Below are 21,922 nucleotides of genomic sequence, written 5' to 3'. Positions count from 1 at the left end.
CCTTACAAGATCCTCCAAAGCTAGCTATGAAAACAAAATCCCTACCGATTCTAGGGACAACCACAAAACATTCTATAGCAATGTCAAGAATCTCAATGGCAATACCCAGATCTGCTCTGAGTTACAGCACAAAGGCATGAATATTACAGAACCAACTGATATTGCCAACGTTCAGAACAAACTGGATCCCCACCCAAGCACCATGTTTAATCACATTCTCACATCAGGATTTGTGCCCACTGAATGGCAAACAGCAACAGTTATCCAACTCCAAAAAGGGGGAGCCATCTCTGATCCCAGGAACTATCGCCCTATTAGCCTGACGAACTTGGTCTGTAAGACCATCAAACGTATAACCATTGAACTCAAACAAAGACATTGGTAACCTCCAAACTCTGGACCCCACCCAGTTCGAGTTTGTGAAAGGCAGATCACGCCTCCTGAACCTGATCAACTTCTTCGAGGCAGTCGCCAAAGCTGTAGACGAGGGTAAGGTGCTTCTTCGCAGCCTATCTTGACCTCACAAAGGCTTTCAACACCATCCCCCATTCTGGAATTATAGCTAAACTCACTAAACTAGGTATAAATCCCTACGTCAAGATGGGTTGCCAATTGGCTCACTAACAGAACCCACACTGTAAAAGTTGCAGACTCCAAATCAGTGACAAGTGGTGTACCACAGGTCAAGTCCTGGGACCTCTCCTGTTTGGTATCTACTTCTCTGAAGTACAGGCTAACACAAAAGGCCTTTGGCTAACGAAGTTCACAGATGACTGCAAACTAGGAGCCATAGTTGAGTCCCCAAATGATGTGGACATCCTACAGAAGGGCCTCACTGAGACAGATGGCTGGTGTTAGAGCCATGGCCTCAAGCTCCATGCCAAAAGTGCATCGTCATCCCCTTTGGTAAAAACGTTGTACCCATGAACTACCACATAGGCAGCAGTCTACTTAACGCCAAATGTGTGATGAGACCTGGGGACCCAGGTGGACAACAGTCTCTCCTTTGACAATCACATTGCCACAGTAGTCAGGGAAATCCTTCTACGTGGTACACCTCATCACAAAAGGGTTCTCATCTAGGGGGGGGGGGGGGGAAGAGGTCATTGTTAATCTCTACTCGACACTCAGACCCATTTTAAAGTACAATGCCCCTTTTGGAATGTACCTCAAGTTTGGCATAATGGTCAAGATGTTTACCTTAAAGACACAAGGTGCAGGGTTGGATTCTCACATGGGGTAACTGCCTAGGCTTAAAATGGCCCACAAGGGCAGTTAGCCTAATACTCATTTATCGGTATCCTTTACCCTAGTACTTACCTAGGGACCTATTCAATTGCACCGCTAGATAGGGGCACAGGGAACTAACGTCAGGTAAGCCAGATGACTGGGAACACTACAGGGCTAGGCTTGAAATGGCTCCAGGGCCGTTAGCCTAGTACTTACCTATGATCCTATGAAGACATCTGCAGCAGCTGGAAAGGCCACAGAAGTACCTCACAAAAAGAGGATTACTGGCCTCAAACAGATGCCCTACACTGACAGTCTCAAAAAAACTCCAGCTTTACTCCACAGCATATCACCTACTCAGAGGTGATCTCTGCCTAACATATAAAACTGTGTCAAACCCAGAGCTGTTGGACATGCTACACCTAAAGAAATCCCAATCCCTCAGAGCTACACGCTCTACTGTGGTGACAAGATTTAGGTCCCTAAACAGGACATGCTGGAGGGATAGATTCATGTCCCAGAGACTTCCCATACTCTGGAACAAGCTGCCCATCTATGTCAAGCAAAGTTCCTCACTAGCCCTCAGGAAAAATCTTGCTACGTTGACAGGAAATGGGAAACACACCCCTGGGATCACTTCTGTGGCTCTGCTCGACAGGGGCACAGAAAAATATCTTTCTTGGGTGGCATAGGCCAGGGAACCTTGTTGGCTAGGCTTACTTAAGCCCTTGAGCCGATAGCCCAGTACCTACCTATGAAAGCCCCTAAGCTTCTACAACGATGAGCAATGTTTGCACTCCTTAACAGACAGTGGTTTGAGAAACAGACAGATACCTAATATTTTCAAGGAAGCGCAGTAACCCAAGCACTTTAACATTCTGGGTGCTTATCACGCTGTGGAATTTTTACATCACAGAAGCACTTCCTGAATGAACACATGTATTTGTTCTCGTCCATGCTAGAAAAAGCCAAACAATGATCCAAAACCTTAACAGCTCAAAATGAAAGTTATTTACTCAGTCACAGTAGCAAAACAGCAACTTATCAAAAACAAATGCTCCAAAACTCTTAAGGGGACTGCCAAAAATATAAAGAAATTTACTACCAGAAATATAAAAAAAAGAAAGATCTGACCGGAATAAGGCAAAAATCATCACTTTTTGTTTTAAAACAAAAAAACCCAAGCCTGGGTGTATCTACTGGGTGAAATTACTTTACTGGGCTGCTGAAAAGCTCTGGAGAAGGGGAGGTCTTCAATGCTAAGGAAATTGGGAGGGGGCTTTCAGTTGCCTATAAACGTTTTATGGGCTGAGAAGTACCTACCATTCTTAGAACTACAGGTGAAGGAGATTAAACTCCCAATATCTTAACGTATGTTGCTGTCAATATCATCTGATGCAAAGTTGTTTTACTGTCAAGATACTTTCATAATATTGGGTACCACATTAACAAAAGGTGTTTGATAATTTATATAGTGGTTTTCACATACTCATTATGGAAAGATTAACAAGAGTCATAAAACTACTGCTTAACCTAGTCAGCAAAACTTTGTACATTTGTATGGAAGTAGTTTGAGCAAACAAAGGCCTCCCTCTTCGGTTTAATATTAAGTGATGACTTTACTAGTTTGTTTTACAACTGTTGACTGATTTAATGGTTTGCAGTTTAATATACACTGTAAAAACACCAAGTGGCGCATCGAAAATATAGCACCCATTCCAATATCTTGCATTTGTTTACACAAATTAAGTTTTACCTGAAAAACAAACATGTGCCTTCCAGCTGGAACTGGGCCTACAAGAACAGAATCTAAAACCTGATCATATTCTTCACTTTCTGCTGAGCCTACATAAATTATCTTCCATTCCAAATCTGAAAAGAGAAACAGTTTACTCAAAATTATACACAAAAACAGTTTACGCAAAATTATACACATTGTAAAATAAATATTTTCAAGCGGCAAATGCATAAAGCACTGTTCAAGATTTTCTTGAGAATGCAAGAAAGTGGCACATAGAAAACCAGTAAACAAATGTAATGTACTTACCATAAAGATAAACCTGTAATCTGAATCCTCCCTAAAAATCAAATTCCTGTCACAGACATTTGGAATGCTTGTCAGATAAAGTTTCCTAGGTTGCTGAGAACTCACTCTCTCCAAACATCCACCATGGGTGCCTTAACTTTCCACAGCTTCTGCAGAAGTGCTGGGAATCGGGAAACTATGTGCAGGAACAGGAAGGGAAGCTTGGCACAGGATATGCTGAAGGTGGAGGATGGAGGGAGGGTATGTTTATGGGGAGGACTTGCTTCTTACACGTCAGAGACAAAGGCAATCAGCTTTTGTGTCCTTTAGTTTCTCACTTTTTTGTCTCTATACTACAACATCTAGGTGACTGTCTCAGGCCAAACATTTAAGTGAATGCAGGTAGAGTCCCCTCATACATCACCTAATGGGCAAGCCACTAGAATGGAAGCAAACTCTGCAGCCTTCATTTGGCATGCATCTTTAGATGCTATGTACAGGAGCTCCATGGTCAAACACTTTATCAGGATACAAAAAAGGTGGATGTCATCCTTTAAAGTCAATGGAATCCAGAGAAGGAATCCAGAGAAGGCTCTCCCAGGAGTGTGTTCAGGATTTGCCAAGGACTGCCTTGCTATTATGAAAGACTTCCTCTTGCCAAATAAATAAACCTGCGTACTTACTAGGACACTTTAACCAATGTAACATCTTAAGCTGCACTCTCACCCTAGATAGGATACTAGAGGACAAGCCTAAAAAGATGTCTCCCTGATTGCTTGACATTGACAGGAGTAACAGAATGTGAATACACATTTTCTGAAGTAAACAGCATGTAATTATTTATTGTAATTGTTTAAGAATAATTAACCACCTTTTTCTCCAAAACTCCATAGTTTTAGGAGGAACTAAGAGAGGCAGAGCTAAAATTTGAGTAAAAAATGAAGGTCATCCTCGAAAAATCAGGGACAGGCGAGAGGAAGAGACTTTATATCCAGAGTGCATGTTAATGCAAGTCAGGTTATAAAATTAGAAAGTTGTAACAGCAATAATTAAAATCTGTACCTAATTTTTAAGCCTTTGTTGCCCCATTATTTTAGGCTTTATCCAGATTTCTTGAGATAAGAAGTTGAGAGGTATGCATTCCTTTATAGACTGCATCCACTGCTCACTTTATTTCCCTTTCTCTCAAAACACTTCCGCTTTCATTCACACAAGCACCCATACGTGGAGTATCCACCAAGTCCACCAAGAGCCTATCCGAACACAATGTGGTGCGCTTGTTGGAACAGCTGTTGACAGCCAGAGGGATTCCGTATGGGGCTAAGACTCATCCCCATTTGGGACCGGGTGCTGTCCCTCCCAGTACTCATGTATTCTCCTCCTTCGGACCTCCCAGTACCGAAACTCTCTGTTCTAACTGTGGTGGAATCCCCCCCCTTCGGCACAGACAGAGTACCTTATTGGTGCCGTCCTCTGCTCCATGTATTTTGCAGGCTCCGATCTGGCTGGAGGCTCTATCTCTGGGAGCAGGTCTGACGTTGCAGGGTGTGACCCCGGTTCAGAGGCAGTCTTACTCAGTTCTGGGCTCTCCTCCTTTGAGCAGGCCTGCTTTCTGGATGGAGAGTGCTTGCCTTTGGAGGCTCTCCACCAACGTCGGAACGCCCTTCTGCTCCCTCTGAGCTACAGCTACCATGGGCCACCTCCCCAGGACACTGGGGGGGGGGGGGGAAGTCTTAGGATATCCCTGTCCAGGATGCCCCTTCCTTAGAAACTCCCAGCGAGGAACCTCCTCAGAAGTTGGGCAAGAGGAAGCACACCGACTCACCTGGAGAGTTGCTGACTGGAGGACACATTACGATGATGGGAAGGGGTCTTCACGGTCACCCCCAGATAATATCCCATTTGGAGACATCCTTGAAATTTTAAAACAGAGGGGAGGCTGGAAGCCCTCCAACCCCTCCTTGGATGAATCCATGTTCTTGCAGGCTTTTCACCTCTTGGGAGACCCCACCTGCCAACAAGCTGGTACAACTGATCATGCAGTGTGCCTGGCAGAATCCTGACTCCACAGAGGCCATCCCGAGGAGACCCAGTAAAATACACCCCCCCCCCCCAAGGAGCATCCACACTGGTCTAAGGGGTGCCAGTTGACCGCGATGGTTGTGGCAGTGGCCACTAAAAAAGGACCTAGCAGAAGAAAATCCTACTGTTCACCCCCACTCAGAGTCTCCCGGGCAGTGGACAGACTGGGGAAGAGAGTTTTTACTTCAGCGACCTTTGCTGTTAGTTCCCTGAATTACCTGGCACATTTCACGAGGCTCCAAAGAGATCACTGAGCTTTCTGGAACTATTGCGGGTCAAGTCTTGCCACCCTCGAGTCCATATCCAACTCATTCAAGAGGTTGCCGTCTCATGCAACCGAAGTGGTGTCTAGAGCTGCAGGTGCAGGCATTATGAGGCATCATGCCTGGATGCGCATATGTGACCTCGTGGACTCCTTAAAGTCCTCCATTTTAAACGTCCCTATTGAGCCATCAGCCTTGTTTGGTTCCAAAGTGAAAGACACTCTGGACAGGTTTGAACAAGACAAAGACTCTGTCTGCCATTGGCCTGCATTATTACAAGCCTCAAAATTTCCTATTCCAGAAACCAGAGTGGGAAAATCTGGCAAAAAAACACACACAACATCGCAGGGCCCTTTTCAAAACACACGTGGCGAGGATTCCCCCAGAGGCAGAGGGGATCCACGGAATCAAGACTCCAGATTCATTTTCTGGGCTATCTTATCAGTGCTCCTGAAGCATTGCCCAATTGCTTTCCTCTGGAAGCAGTCTGGGTTCGTTTCTCTGCACCAAGCTGCCTGGCACACTATTACAAACGATTGATGGGTGCAGAGCATAATCTCCAGAGGCTACTACATTCCTCTATCCTCCCCTCCCAAACCTCCAAAAAACCTTCCCGATATTCCACCCCACCAAAGGGAAGAAGCAGCTTTAGAAATATTGAAGCCATGTCAAAAAGGAGTCATCCAACCAGTCCCTCCAGACCAATGCGGATCCCGATTTTACTCAAGATTTTTTTTTAGTGCCGAAAAAGACCAGGGACTGCAGTCCCATCTTGGATCTCAGCCACTTAAAAAAAAAATCAGTTGTTCAAACCAAATTCTGCATGGTTTCTATTCAATTCATCCTCCCCTTTCTGAAGGAGGATGCTTGGGATGTGCTCAATACACCTCAGAGATGCGCACTGCCACATCAAAATGGACAAGTGCTCCAGGAGTCTCCTTTGCTTCCGGCTACAAGCCAATCAGTTTCGTGCCCTGCCATTTAGTCTCTCAACGGCCCCCAGAGTGTTCACGAAATGCTTAGCAGTAGTAATAGCTCATCTGAAAATTCGAGGATTCCAGGAGTTTCCATATTTGGATAATTGGCTCCTCTCCACCCCAACCAAGCTTCTCCTGACAATGGTTCTCCAATACACCCTTTCTCTAGTGGAGTCCCTAGGCATAACTCTCCACTGGAAAAGTCCAACCTAGACCCAAATCAACAACTGGAATTTATAGGGGCAGTTCGACACTCTTTCTTGTCTGGTATCTTTTCCAGCCCACAGACTCCAGAGACTAAGATCGCAAGTGCATGTGATACACTGTCAAAACAAGAGTGTCAGCAAGGGATGTCCTTCAGGCGCTGGGGTCTACAGCTGCAGCCATCCCTATAGTTCCCCTTGCGAGGTTACACATGAGGATCTTATACAATGTCTCCTCCTGACACAATGGTCTGCAAACATGCATCCTCTAGACTCGCAGATTCTCATAAATCAATTTGTGCAAGCAGGATCTTCTTTGGTGGATGACGCCAGAAGCAGAATTGTGATGTTGTCCCTTTGTCCCCCTAGCCCTGCACCACGGAGACTTGATTGGATGGGGGGCCATTTTCAGGGAAAGACAATCCAAGGCATGTGGTCAAACTTAGAGGCCGATCTGCACATCAATGTTCTGGAGTTAGGAGCAGTGCTATTAGTGTTGCAAGTACTCCACCCGCTCTTCCCCTCGAACTATTGCGATTCAGACAATAGGTCAGTTGTCTGGTACATCAACAAACAAGGAGGAACCAGGTCATATCCCCTGTGCCGGGAGGCAATGAGAATTTGGCATTGGGCAATAGCTTCCAACAGTTTTCTGACAGCAATGCACATCGTGGGGAAGTCCAACGCGATTGCAGACAGGCTGAGCAGGTGCAGGTGCATTCTGCTCCCCCACGAATGGTCTCTCAATCCCAAGATAGTGGCGGAGATTTTCAGCCGATGGGGCCAGCCTTGCCGTGACCTTTTTGCTTATCCCACGAACAACAAATGCAGCAGCTACTTCGCCTTACTTCCCCCGGAGTGGGAGTCATCAAGAGATGCTCTGTCGTACGATTGGCCCACTGGTCTCCTATACACCTACCCGCCGATCCCCTTGATACCTCTATTTCTAAAGAAAGCAACTTGGTTGAGATGCAAAGTGATCCTCATTGCGCCATTCTGGTCCCGTCAAGTGTGGCTCCACTTTCTCCAGCCTCACCTGATGCAGCCTCCATGGATTCTGGACACCCATCCAGACCTAATTTCTCACCCCCAAGGGTTGATGCAACCAAACGTATCCACTCTCAAGCTTGACAGCTTGGCTTCTCCACTTCCGTTAGTCGCCAGGCAAGAAGACCTGCCTTCTAATGTTTGCAACATTATTCTGGCTTCTCACAAACCATCCACCAGGAAACTTTACAGAGATAAATGGAAAAAGGGTTTTCTTCCTGGTCTGTAGAATGAGGGTCGGACCCCTTTTCGAACACTACCTCTTCTATCCTTCAATATCTATCTGAACTTTTCAACCATGGAGTATCTGCATCTACTACAGGAGTTCATTGAGCAGCAGTTTCCAATTTTCACAATGGTTTACAAGGCACACCAATTATGTCCACTCGACTTTGTAAAACCTTTCTTAAAGGAGTGTTTCTCAGTAGACCTCCACTCAAATTTTTATCACTCGTATTGCAGGTCTTGTGTCCCAGCTCCCCCTTGAACCTGCTGCCAAATGCGATATCAAATTTTTGTCTTGGAAATCTCTCTTTTTAGTGGCTGTCACTTCTACCAGAAGTGTTTCAGAACTATAGGCCCCGTGTGTCAATAGGCCTTGTATCAAATTTCGTAAAGACTCAAGAGTAGCTCTATGCACTAATCCATCCTTCCTGCCCAAAGTGGTGTCAGAGTGCTCTATGAACCAGTCTATTGAACTCTTAGTGTTTTTCCCCAATTTTTCTAACAAAGGTGAATATTGTCTACATTCTTTGTATGTACATAGGCAATTACGTTTCTACCTGGACAGGACAAAACTTTTTCGTAAGTCTGACCAACTTTTTATTTCCATCTCTGGTCCCAGAATGGGAAATGGCATTTCTAGTCACCAAGTGGCTCAGAGATTGTATATCTTTTTCATATTCACATGCTAATAAAACCAGACCTCACCACTATCAAAGCTCATTCAACTAGGGCTGTAGCTTCCTCTGTAGCATTCCACTCTAGAGCCTCTATGAATGATATCTGCGCAGCAGCCATTTGGGATAAAACACACACCTTCATCAAGCATTACAAACTGGATGCGATTTCTAGAGGAAGAGCTGCCTTTGGCTCTATGGTGTTCAGGAATGTTATACCTGGGTGGCCCTCAAGGCAGATCAACTTGTGATTCTGTCCCATCAGTGATGAAGGGGAAGAAGATTAACAACATTAGATAAAGAAGTTATGTTACCATGACGTTCCATCTATGTTGTTGATTTTCCATTCCTATCATTCCCACCATAGGCTCCTGGCGAATCTTATGGGTCCTGGTGGTGTCTCAGGGTTTTTCTTTGCATAGAAATGGCCTCTGCTGCTATACATTTGTCTTTGGCAAACTTGATCCGAGGTAATTGGGAGAAGGGCATTGTGGGTAGGAACTTGGCTCAAGAGTTTTTGCGTACGCGAGCTTGGAATCTGGCCGACACTGTTCCAAGGGCTCGGAACCGAACTCATCAGTGATGAATGGAGGAAGATCAACAACCTAGATGGAATGTTATGCCAAGACATTTTCCTCCACTGGAGTTATTAAATGCACCAAGCTGAGTGATTTGCTAAAGACAAACCAAAAAAAATGCTGGTCCTTGCTTTGCAGGGCATCATTTAGGAGGCATGTGCAGGGGGTGTTCTTTCCTCAAAGACAGCAAAACTGCATTTCTTTGCATTGACCTTAAAGATAATGTTTGAGGTGACAAAATCAACTTTCAGTTTTACATTAAAAAGTGTTTGCCTTCATCCTTTTGCATGCGATACGACACGCTCAGAAAACAACTTAAAGTAGCTGAACGTGGAAGTCAAAAGTACTCCTGCCATATTTACAACACGAATGTTCACATCTCATCAAGAGGAGTGTATGTCACTATGGGGGCCATGTCTAATTACTATGCGTTAGCATATGGACGTAGAAGACTTAGTTCAAGTAAAACTAAAAGTTGATCTGATGATGTCATCCTTCACTGTGGGTTCGGTTACGTATATCTGAAAAAGACACAGCTGTTACTCTAGCTCATGCCCTCAAACTCTGAAGTGAAGCTATACCCATGATGCTCCTCACAGGAGCACCTCAGATCTCGTTTGCTGGTTTCAGTACCAAATGCACCAATGAACAGATCTCGAGCAAGTTAATTCTTTGTTACAAGTAAGATTTCTCTTTTAAAAACTCCTTTTTAATGATTTCTTTCCCATTTTCTTATGCTTAGCTCCTCTATTACTGCTTTAGTTTCTTAACACTAGTAATATTTTTCTTGTACATGCCACCGTTGGTATTTTTTCTCCTTTACTATTAAAGGTAATTCTTTGTACCATCGGTGGTACCTTTACTTCTTTTCCTTGTACCTAGAAGACTGGCACCTCACTGCTCCTACCAGGCATCTACTCTTACAGGCAAGGAACTACATTCTTCAAACTTGTCCCTCACTGAGAATCACTATAAAAATTATGAAAAATCCTACAAAAATACAATCTAGAGACAACACAGCAGATGGTATTCATAGGAGTGATGATAAACACAAACACTGGCATCGCACCTCTTCCCCCAGAAAGACTTCAAAAGAATAAGATTGCAAGTCAGATTATTTGTAGCAAAAAGGCGACTGCAAAGCTGGTGCGACAAACTCTATTACCAATGTCAACCTCCATCACTTCAGTTCAGAAATATCAGATGCGGATTCTTCAATGGTTCTTAGCATGCCAGTGGTCATTACCGAATCAGCCAATGTCCCACCTAGTACTATTAAACATATGCAAGAGAGACCCGAATTGGTGACTTCAATGAAATTTTGTAAAGCAGACCCTTTGTCCCTCTTCAACCCCAAGCCATAGTGACCAGAGACATGTCCCAGATTTGGGGGGGGGGGGGCATTATCCTGAAGACAGTCCAAGGCACTTGGTCCCAGCTAGCGGCCAGTTTGCACATCAGTGTTCTAGAGATGAGGTCAGTGCTCTTAGCATTGCAAGCATTCCAAGAAACCCTTCCCTTAGGAACGATTGCAATTCAAACAGATATCAGTAACCTAGTAAAAAATCAACAAGCAAGGGGGAACCAGATCTTACCCTCTTTGGACGAGAAGCACTTATGAGCAATTTCATCTGCCCGCTTTTTTAATTGCGATGCCGATTCCGGGGAGCTCCAACGTGACTACAGACAAATTGAACAGGGCCATCCTAATGGCTCAAGAGTTGTCTCTCAATCTGTTGGTAGCAGAAAAGATATTCCGCCACTGGCACCAGCCCTGCTGTGATGCCTTTGCACCCCTCCCCTCGAAGTGCAGAAGCTACTTTGCCCTAATTCCCCCTCTGGGGGGGGAGTCACAGAGAGATGCGCTCCTTCAAGATTGGCCCCCTAGTCTATTGTATGCCCCCCCCCCAGATTCCTCTCATATCCATTTTCTAAAGAAAGCCAACAAGTCAAACAGAATAATTCTCACTGCCCCATTCTAGCCTAGTCAGGTGCGGTTCCCCTTTCTTTAGCCTCATCTAATTCAGAAACCTTGGATACTGGACTCCGCTCCAGACCTCCTGTCCCATCCAGATGGATTAATTTATCCAAATCTTCAAAATCTCAAGCTCACTGCATAGCTTCTCCCGTTCCAATGATTGCCAGGCATTCTGCTCTCACTTCCCCAGTTCAAATAATTGTTCTAGCCTCTCACAAACCTTCAACTAGAAGGCTGTACTTCAGCAAGTGGCAAAAATTTCCAAAATAGGCTTCAGAAACTAATCTTGATTCATTTTCAACACCAAATTGATAAGTTCCTGGAGTTTTTAACACTGCTTTTTGAAGTAGGAATATCTGCCAAGACCATACGTGTGCATTAGTTGCAATGCAAACTCAAATTTTCATAATGGTTTGAATGACAACTTTAATGACCCACAAACTTTGTAAAGCCTTTCTAAAACGAACTTTGATGGTTAGACCTCCATATAAGGACCTTTCTGCACCTTGGGACTTGAATCTGGTACTTCAGTCTAATTAGTTCCCTTTTTGAACCTTCTGCAACTTGTGATCTGAAGATTTTATCCTGGAAAACATTACTGCTGATATCTTCCTTGCAAAAGTAATGGCTATCTGAACCACGGGCCTCATCTTGCAAACTTCCATACCTTACTTTCATAAAAAGACAGTGTTTCCTTGTGAACAAATCCTTTTTTCTACCAAAGATATAGTGTCCGAAAACTGACAGACTATTCAACTTCTAGTTTTCTACCCCAACTTCAACTAAATGTGCATAGACAATTGCGTTTTTACCTTCACAGAGCAAACGAAATCAGAAAAAAATCAGACCAGTTATTTGTTTCCCTCACTTTGGGTACTATGGGAAAACCGGTTTCTTTTTTTTTTTTTTTTTTAAATATTTTTATTCATTTCCAAAAACAAGAAAACATGAATGCAGGTTATTTATGACAATGAAGTATTTACAAATTATTTAAAAAGGCAGGCTAAAACCTCTAAACATATATCAAACATTAAAACCAAAATAAAGTATTTACAAGGGTGTCTATTGTTGACATAATTGACTTTCTATACAATTGTTTCCTGATTATAATCTGCTGCAGTCACTATTCTCCAGTATTTCAGTTACTTTTTGCCATGCTACGTATAATGATGTAGTTCTTTCAGTTCTTCCTTTAATAGCATTCATTTCCAATTGCAATACTGCTGACACCATATTCATGAATTGCTTAAAAGTTGGAAAAGCTTTGTATTTCCAGTTTGATGTAATGTTCTTCCTTGCAATAGCTAGGAGAGTCCATAAGATTACATATTTTGTTCTTGGCACACAGTCGGGTACAGGTACATTAAATAAAAGAATAGATTTGGAAATCTGGAATTTTATCATTGAATACCATTTGCAGAAAATAATTTATTTTATCCCAATATGGTTTAATCAAATGGCATTCGTAGAACATATGTTGCCAGTCTGCTTTTATTGATAAATCACATCTCCAGCAGCCAATATTTTTCTTAAACATAAGTTCCAATTTATGAGGGGTTACAGAACATCTGTGTATGAATTGCCATGTAAAAAGTCTCCAATGTAATGAAAGTGATGTCTGCTTTGGAGAGAGAAGATTTTTATCTCTGTCATTTGGCACATGTCCATTAACTGATCTATAATAATTCCATATTTTGTCATTATTATGCATTTTTATTTTTTTTGTTTGTTTTATAAATAGATAAGTATCCCTTTCCAGTAATGGGTTGATTCGTTAGTAATATTATATGTTCTATAAGGTTAGGAACATTGTATCTTATTGAAGGTTGCATTGTTTGCTTAATATATACGGTCTTAATTCTTGTACATGTAACCACGAACTATCTTCCATATTTAATTTCTGTTTAATCTGGTCTATTGTCAGAGGTTTTCCAGAGCTTAGCAATTGATGCAAATATATTAATCCCTAAGCATGTTGACTACTTCCATATTAAATGTTATTATATTATCTTGTGTGTACGCTATTGGATATAAAAGAAATGACCATGCTTTAATATCAGGATTGCTATACATTAATAAGTAATGTATTTGGAACTTATATTTTTATTCTTATGTATCATCATATATTCCTTCATCAGCCATAGAAAATTGTTTGGTATGAAATCTGTATACTCATTTGCTACTACAAATCCTGATTTTAACCAGATTCTCTCATGAACTAGCTTCCATTTTGATGTATATTTTGTATTTAGCCATAATGATATTGTTTTAATAATGGATGAATGCAAATATATTTCTATGTCTGGTAAACCTATGCCACCTATATCCCAATCATCTAGATGATACTTCATAGCTATCCTTGGTTTTTTTGGATACCATAGAAATCTATAGGGAAAACCCGTTTCTAAAGTTACTTTATCTAAATGACAAAGACTGTTTTTATGAGTTATGCAAACTACTGGGACCTGTTAAAGCACATTTAACAAGGGCAGTAGTCGCTTCTCATTCCAAAGTTTCTATTGATATTTGTGCAGCGGCTACCTGCCATCCCCTCAGATTTGTTACTCATTACAAGCTGGATCTCATCTCTACGGAATGAGCACCATTTGGCTCAATGGTGCAGAGAAATATTCTTCCTTAAGACCTCCCAGGATTTAGGTACCTGGGGACTCTTTCACTGTCAACGATTAAGTGAAGATTACCATCAGATAAAGAAGTTCATAGGTTGGTATTAGGCTATCAGCCCTAGGGCCTATACAAGCCTAGCCATAACAATTCCCTGGCTATTTCTTCCCACATTATTTACTTTCCTGGGACCAGACGTGTTATTGTGTCTTATCATAATGATGCGAGTGTTCAATCTTGCCGTTTGTTCTTACACCTGGGTTCGGAGCCGATCCTCGGCTCCGTGTCGGCCGCTTGGCAAAGCTCTGCATCGAGAAGAAGCTCGAGACCAACCTAACTCCCACAATTGCCCTCTGCCTTTACCTCAGATCTAGTTTGCCGCTGCAACGTTCGCATAACGATTAGCTCGGACCACCTCAAAGCTAAGATTGTTTTATCGTATATATTTTTTGGATAAAAACTTCTCTTTTTTCCTTCTTAAAGTTGGTGTGTATATATATATATATATATATATATATATATATATATATATATATATGTATATATAGTGTATCGAGGGTTTCTCGGGTTCATATATAAATTTATATACTTGTTAGAGTTACTTCCCTCGGGGCCCACCCCACCCTTTAACTTTATATACAGGATTTGACCTTTATTACTGGATTGGACATTTTTTACTGGTTATTTCACTGTTTAACTTGGATTTGACTATAATTGTAACAGGTCTGAAAAAGCTAAATCAGGCTTCAAACGGTGCCAATGTGGACAGAAAATGTCTGTCACAGATAATCATAGTTCCTGCGACTACTGTCTTGGCCCTCTCCATCTGCAGGAAGACTGCTCCATCTGTCATTCTTTCAGTGTAAGGGTCATGACAGATAGGCGCAGGAAACTTACGGATAGAGGCCTTTTGAAGCCTGCATTCCAAGAGGCTCTGGATGCATCGCACCAGACATCTAAATCCTCGAAGGAATCGAAGACGTCGGAGCCTATGTCATCGGCTCCGAGCTCTTAATTTAAAGTTCGCTCACCAGTTCCACAGACTTCGGGGCAGAGTGTTGAACTTCTGTCAGTTACCGAGCCTCGAGTCTTGGAACCGGTGACGGAGCTTCCTCCTTCTGTACTTTTGAGGTCGGCTCCGTCTTGGATTCCTTCGACGCGCTCTTCTAGGCCCCTCTCCGACACCGATGTAGACCGCGTGGTGCAGAAATTGATGGAGAATACGGCCTTGTCCAAACTCATCTCCGTCTCCTCCCAGTTGGTGTCGAGACTCGAAGGCCTTCCCTTATCTCCACCTGTTCCTCCTCCGAGGCCTATCCAGTCTTCGGAGCCGGGAGAGACTGATCTGATGATTGTGGAGCCCTCGGTGCCGGAACAGTAGTTTTCTCAGTCGGCACCGTTCACCTCGACTCCGACGGACCCAGCACCGGAGTCTCGGAGCCGAAGATCCATCCTTGGATCGGGGACTGAGAGTCGGACCGATGTTTCGGTTCTGACTCTCCCTCTCGGAGCCTCGGCTCGGATAGACTCGGCTCCGTCCTCGGGGTCGATGCCATCGGTGCCCGTCTCTGGGATTCCTCGGGTTTCTTCGGAACCTGGGGATACCTCGACTCGGGACCCGGGGGCCTTCGACCTCATGAGGAAGGTGTTGTCTACTCAGACAACCACTTCAGCAGAAACAGCTTCTCCTTCCCATAAAGGTCCGTTATCCTCCTCTGCACCCACGGCTACATCTAAGCGTCGAGCACCAGTGTCTCAGCCACCCCTGGAGGGTGGCTCCTCTTCCTCGGAGACTTCATCGGATGCTCCCCCCGAAGAAGTTCCGAGGAAAAGATTGTGTAAGAGGAGACACTTGGATTCTCCACAAGAAACCTTGACATCGGACACTGACTTAGATGAGTCAGAAGGGTCCCCAAAATCACCCTCGGAGGATGTCTCCTTTTCTGACATCCTGGAGATCCTCAAACAGAGAGGTGATTGGCAAGCCCTACCCCCTTCTGAGGATGAGTCATTCTTGCTGAAGGCATTCGGTGCTCGCCCTTCCTCCTCCTGGGTCACTCCGCCCTTCGATGAATTGATGGAATTGATTGCTCGGAGGGCGTGGGAGACACCTGACAGTGGAGCCAGTCCCTAGAAAGCCTAATAAATATATTACTGCCCCCCAAGACAAGGCTCATCTAACAAAGGGAGTTCCAGTGGACGCTATGGTGGTGGCAGCGGCCACGAAAAAGGAGATGTCTGAATCTTCCTCATCTGTCCATCCGCCTAACAGAGACTCTAGGACTATGGACAGGTATGGGAAGTGCATTTTTAGTTCAGCGGCTTTTTCCATGCGATCCCTGAACTATTTGACCCATTTCACACGGTTACAGAGGGATCTAATCAAAGAGTTGGGAGATACCCTCCAGGGTACTACAGATGCTACTGTCTCGGAGAAAGTTACAGCACATCTCAATACCCTTACATCTATTGCAAACTCGTCCATGAGGCTGATCTCATACGCAGCCTAAGGGTCGAGTAGGGCAGCGGCTTCAGCGTTTGCTCTTCGTAGACAATCCTGGATGTGCTCATGTTCCTTTGCGGAAGCCTTCAAGTCTTCCTTTACTAACGCCCCATTTGATGGTGCCACTCTCTTTGGCCCAAAAGTAACGGAGACCCTTACCCGGTGTGAGCAAGAGGGAAAGACTCTGTCTGCTGTCGGAGTCAGTTTTTCCACCCCATTCAGACCGTACCCCAAAGGGCAACATGGTGGAAAAATGTGGTTTTGAAAACCCCAAGGCTCTTTCCCAGGGACACAGGGTGATGCCCCCTCTAGAGGCAAAGGAGGGGGCAGAGGTGGAAGACGTCGCCCTGGCGGCAGAGGGGGTCCGCAAAACCAAGGTGACAGGGATACACTCCCCGGGAAACCTTTCCAGCACTCCTGAGAGGAGGCCCGACTGTCCTGCTCTGGAGGCAGTCGGGGATCGCTTAGCTTTATACCCTCAGGCCTGGCAAAGTCTTACATCAGACAATTGGGTAAAAAGCATTGTTACCAGAGGTTACAGAATTCCTTTCCTATTACCCCCAATTCCGCAGAAAAGACTCCCAGATGTACCGCCTCATCTGCGAGGCCCTGCAGCTATAGAAATTTCAAAGCTGCTAGAAAAAAAAAAAAAAAAAGTCATCCAACCAGTCCCAGCGGACCAAAGAGGATTCGGAACTTACTCAAGGTTCTTTTTAGTTCCAAAAAAGACAGGGGACTGGAGGCCAATTCTGGACCTAAGCAAACTCAATACCTTCATCAAGAAAGAAAAGTTCCGGATGGTCACGCTTCAATCTATCCTTCCATTCTTACAGAAGGACGACTGGATGTGCTCAATAGATCTAAAGGACGCGTACTACCACATCAAAATGGCCAGGGCGTCCAGGGATCACTTGCGCTTCCGGCTGGGAGCCAGTCACTTTCAGTTTCGAGCCCTGCCCTTTGGTCTGACCTCAGCCCCCAGGGTTTTCACCAAATGTATGGCAGTGGTAGCGTCTCACTTGAGACGCCTGGGATTCCAGGTGTTTCCGTATCTGGACGACTGGCTCCTTTCTGCCACCACCGAGCGTCGACTGATTCAGGCCAGGGATTACACACTACAACTCTGTGTTCATCCCGGAATTTCCGTAAATTTCGAAAAATCTTTATTACAGCCATCACAGCATATCTCATTCATAGGAGCAGAATTGGATACGCGTTGCTTAACCCTAAGGCTTCCTCCAGAAAGAATAGCCTCCCTACAAAACCATATATCTCTTCTCCTATTTTCCAAAAAATCCCCAGCAAAACTGTTTCTGAAGGTTTTGGGTCTCATGGCAGCTTCCCTCATTGCGATACCCTTGGAAGACTGCACGAGAGTTCTTCAATGGCTACTGTTTGCACAATGGTCGTTCCAACAGTTACCCCTGACACACGAAAATCACATCACAAACATCTGCAAATCGCACCTGGCTTGGTGGCTTCAGACTTGCAATCTCTCCAGCGGAAGACCACTTGTGCTACCCACGCCGACAGCTACGGTGACCACGGACGCTTCCCTGATAGGGTGGGGGGGGGCATCTTTCAGGGACAGACAGTCCAAGGCGAATGGTCCAATTTGGAGTACAATCTGCACATCAATGTTCTAGAGATGAGGGCAGTGTTTCTAGCGTTGCAACACTTTTCTCCCCTTCTTCCTCTAGGGACCATTGCAGTTCAGTCGGACAACATGTCCGTAGTCTGGTACATAAGACTTGGTTCCCCCTTGTTTGTTTATCAACTATGCAGAGAGGCCATGAGAATCTGGCAATGGGCGGAGTCCACGGGTCGCTTTCTGATAGCAACGCACATCCCGGGGCCCGGGGTTATCCAACATCATAGCGGACAGGTTGAGCAGAGCCATCCTGTTACCTCATGAGTGGTCCCTCAAACAATCAATTGAAGGAAATTTTTCGCAAGTGGGGCCAGCCTTGCTGCGATCTGTTTGAGTCTCCAATGAACGCCAAATGCAGAAGCTATTTTGCCCTATTACCCCCTCCAGGGGAAGTCCCCAGGGACGCTCTGGTTCACAATTGGCCCCCGGGTCTCCTGTACGGATTTCCCCCTATTCCCCTGATTGCAAAATTTCTACAGAAAGCCAACAACCTGCAAAGGACAATTATCCTCATTGCCCCATTCTGGCCTCGTCAAATTTGGTTTCCCTTTCTTCTGGCACACCGAATTTGGGAACCCTGGATCCTGGACCAGGAGCCAGATCTGCTGACCCACTCGTCAGGGGCTCCCCACCCGTCGCTACTCTCCCTCAGACTAGCAGCTTGGCTGCTCCGCTTCCCTTCTTAGCCAGGTCTGATCTTCTTTCCCCTGCAGTTCAAAATATTCTGGTGGCTTCTCAAAGCTTCCACTACAAAGATTTACACTAGTAAATGGAAGCGTTTTGTGCACTGGGCAACTACACAACAATTGGATCCCGTAATAGCTCCTCTTAATAGGGTCTTGGAGTTTTTAGCCAAACTGTTCTACCAAGGAGCTTCTCCTGCCACTTTGAGAGTGCAATTGGCTGCCATTTCAAACTTTCATGTGGGAGAAAGTGGGGCTCCTATTATGGCTCTCAGACTTTGTAAGGCCTTTCTAAAAGGATCTTTCCATATTAGACCACCAGTTAGAAGGCCTACATCACCTTGGAATTTGAACCTTCTTTTATCACAGCTGATGTTACCACCCTTTGAACCAGCCTCTTCCTGTCCTTTGAAATTTTTGTCATGGAAAACCCTCTTTCTGGTGGCTATCACATCGGCCAGACGGGTATCGGAGCTTCAAGCTCTTTCTGTTAAACATCCTTATTTGATCTTTCACCCTGATAGAGTATCTCTTCGCACGAATCCATCCTTTCTTCCCAAAGTTTGCTCCGTTAATAATATTAATCAGTCCATTTAGCTCCCCACCTTTTTCAAGAACCATTCCAATAAGTTGGAATATATGTTACACAAGTTAGATGTTCATAGACAACTCAGATTTTACTTGGATAGAACAAAGGATCACAGATAAACAGACCAGCTCTTTATAGCCTTTGCAGACAGCAAGAAGGGTATGGCAGTTAGGAAACAAACCCTTTCCAAATGGCTTTCTGATTGTATTATTTTTGTTTATACTGCCTCTGAGCAAACTTTACCGGTCAAGCCCAAAGGGCACTCTACAAGATCAGTATCTACATCCCTGGCTCATGCAGCCTGCCTACCGTTAGACACTATTTGTGCGGCTGCCACTTGGTCTAAACCACATACATTCATTACTCATTACAAAGTAGACAGGATTTCTAGGGACAGGGCAACCTTTGGTTCCACTGTGCTCAGGAACGTTCTTCCGTGAGTTCCTCAGGAACATGGAGCTAGGGACGCTACCCAGGTGTAAGAACAAACGGCGAGATTGAACACTCACATATAGAAGTTATGTCCTTACCATAACGTTCCATGTGGAGTGTTCATCTCGCCTTTGTTCTTACATTCCCACCCTCCCACCCTCAGGAAGAACGTCCAGTTTAGGTGTCTGGTTTGGTTCTCCTGCTTCTGCCTTGGTCAGTTGTTGTGGCTATATTTCAGCTATGTTTTTTTGCATGAATGTGTTATACTGTCTTCTGTTGACTTCTGGTTTGCTTGCAAACTAGATCTGAGTTGGGGATTGTGGGAGTTAGGTTGGTCTCGAGCTTCTTCTCGATGCAGAGCTTTGCCAAGCGGCCGACACGGAGCCGAAGATCGGCTCCGAACCCAGGTGTAAGAACAAAGGCGAGATGAACACTCCACATGGAACGTTATGGTAAGGACATAACTTCTATTTCTGTGTTGTCTATCTTCAGTTATCCTTGACATTCCCACCCTCCTTCAGTTTCTTGGTGGAACGGATCAATTCCAAAGATTAGTATTCCTTTTAGGAATACAGATATGGCCTCTGGTCTGTTACTTCCTGTGTCACTATTTTATGAAAATACGATCTGAAGTAATCCTGTGAGGAACATTATGGGTATAGCTTAGCTTGAGAGTTTTGGCGGGCGCGAGCTGGTATAAGAGTCTGTTCCGATATCCAGAAGTGAACCCACAGTCAAGGAGAAGTGAAGATGGACAACGCAGATGGAATGTTATGGTAAGAAACTTCTTCATCTTAAACATCATCTTCAAGATTGGAGTCAGACACAATTTGCATGGGCCATACCAGATTCTTCGGTGTTTACCAGTTTTGAGGGCAAAATAATGGGGTGCCACAAGTGTCCGCCTTCATTCCTTTTTTTTTTTTTCAAATTTCCCCCTTTCCTTAGTTGCTGCAGACATCATTGTGCACGATAACATCAGCTTCATGAGGCAGACTGCCAGTCAGAATTTCGGCTGAGTGTTTACCTCAGCCTACTCTATGTACATCTGTATGTTAATTCATTGAACTTAATGGGTGGGAATCTAGGATTTTTCAACTTTAAAACTACCAGGAATCTGAAGTCCAGACCAAGAGTAGCTAGGAATCAGGAAGGACAGAGGTGCAGAGGATGAGAAGCAGCAACTCAATTTCCTCCTCCTCCAACACGTAAAAGGAAGAAGGGAAAAAAACCCGCTAGATTTATCATTTGTTATAGCATAGCAAGCTCAGTAGCTCACTATCCAGATTGTCAAAGAATATTCAGATTGAGTTATAACGGTCTTGAAAAAACGTTCTTTTCTTGCATAGTGCCACTTCTAATTTAAGTTTTTGCTGGTTATTTCTTTTCTAACAGAAAGTAGTATTTCCAGTATTCGTGCAACAAAAAAATAAAATTTTTTTACTGTTACTAGATGTGAAAAACGTGACAAAAGGAGTTCTTGCCATTCGAACATGTTTGTTTTTCTTAGCTTAGTATAAACCGCAGCAGTAAAAAAAAGAGTGATGCCACTGGTTGCTATTGTGAATGTATCAGCTAGATTAACGTGGTTTGTTCACTCGAGTAAATTTCTCGAATTTTATAGTGTTAGTTGAAGTAAAACTGTGTCTGTGCATTGCCATGGAAATGTAGACTAACACGGGTGAATCAAATAATAGTATGCGTCTGTGGCTTTATGTTGAATTATTAATTTTGCATATATAAAATGAGGAATTGTAAAGATTATTCATGCTTCAATTCTTTTCATCCACAAGCCTAAGGCAATATGATGACTGTATTGTCCTCAAGTTTACAAAGTCACACTCCCTAGACAGTAGTACCATAGTCTGAGAATTATTTGACATTCTAACAAAAATTGGGGCTTGTTAACAATTGATTATAGTTAAACATATTTTAGTATTAGTTGTTTTTGCCTTTGAAAATTCTACCTTAGGACTTGGCATTAATTTACAGCATTAAAGATGAAGTTGTGTCCACATCATACCTGTAGAGTGGTCCAATAGAGACTTACATAAACATTAGCAAATATTCTCTACTAATCAGGGTGCTATTAATTGGAGTATATGCTGCAGAATTATTCTTAAGGAAAATCTCCCTCCTATGATGTGCCAACTAGA

The 21,922-nt window shown here is 43.9% G+C and overlaps 1 protein-coding gene across 1 annotated transcript in view; it reads right to left on the bottom strand.

The window, feature by feature from the left end:
• The window catches only part of ASF1A (anti-silencing function 1A histone chaperone), a 202,254-nt gene that overhangs the window by 161,160 nt on the left and 19,172 nt on the right, over positions 1-21,922 (bottom strand). Inside the window, exon 2 of the mRNA XM_044080232.1 lies at positions 2,987-3,102. Coding sequence (XP_043936167.1) covers positions 2,987-3,102 — 116 coding nt within the window. The remainder of the gene's footprint in view (positions 1-2,986; positions 3,103-21,922) is intronic.

Source organism: Protopterus annectens, chromosome 8.part0, assembly GCF_019279795.1.
Source record: "Protopterus annectens isolate FY-2018-M chromosome 8.part0, PAN1.0, whole genome shotgun sequence".
NCBI classification, from domain to species: Eukaryota; Metazoa; Chordata; order Ceratodontiformes; family Protopteridae; genus Protopterus; species Protopterus annectens.
Note: the sequence above shows the minus strand (reverse complement) of the source record. Positions and strands in the feature narration are given on the sequence as shown.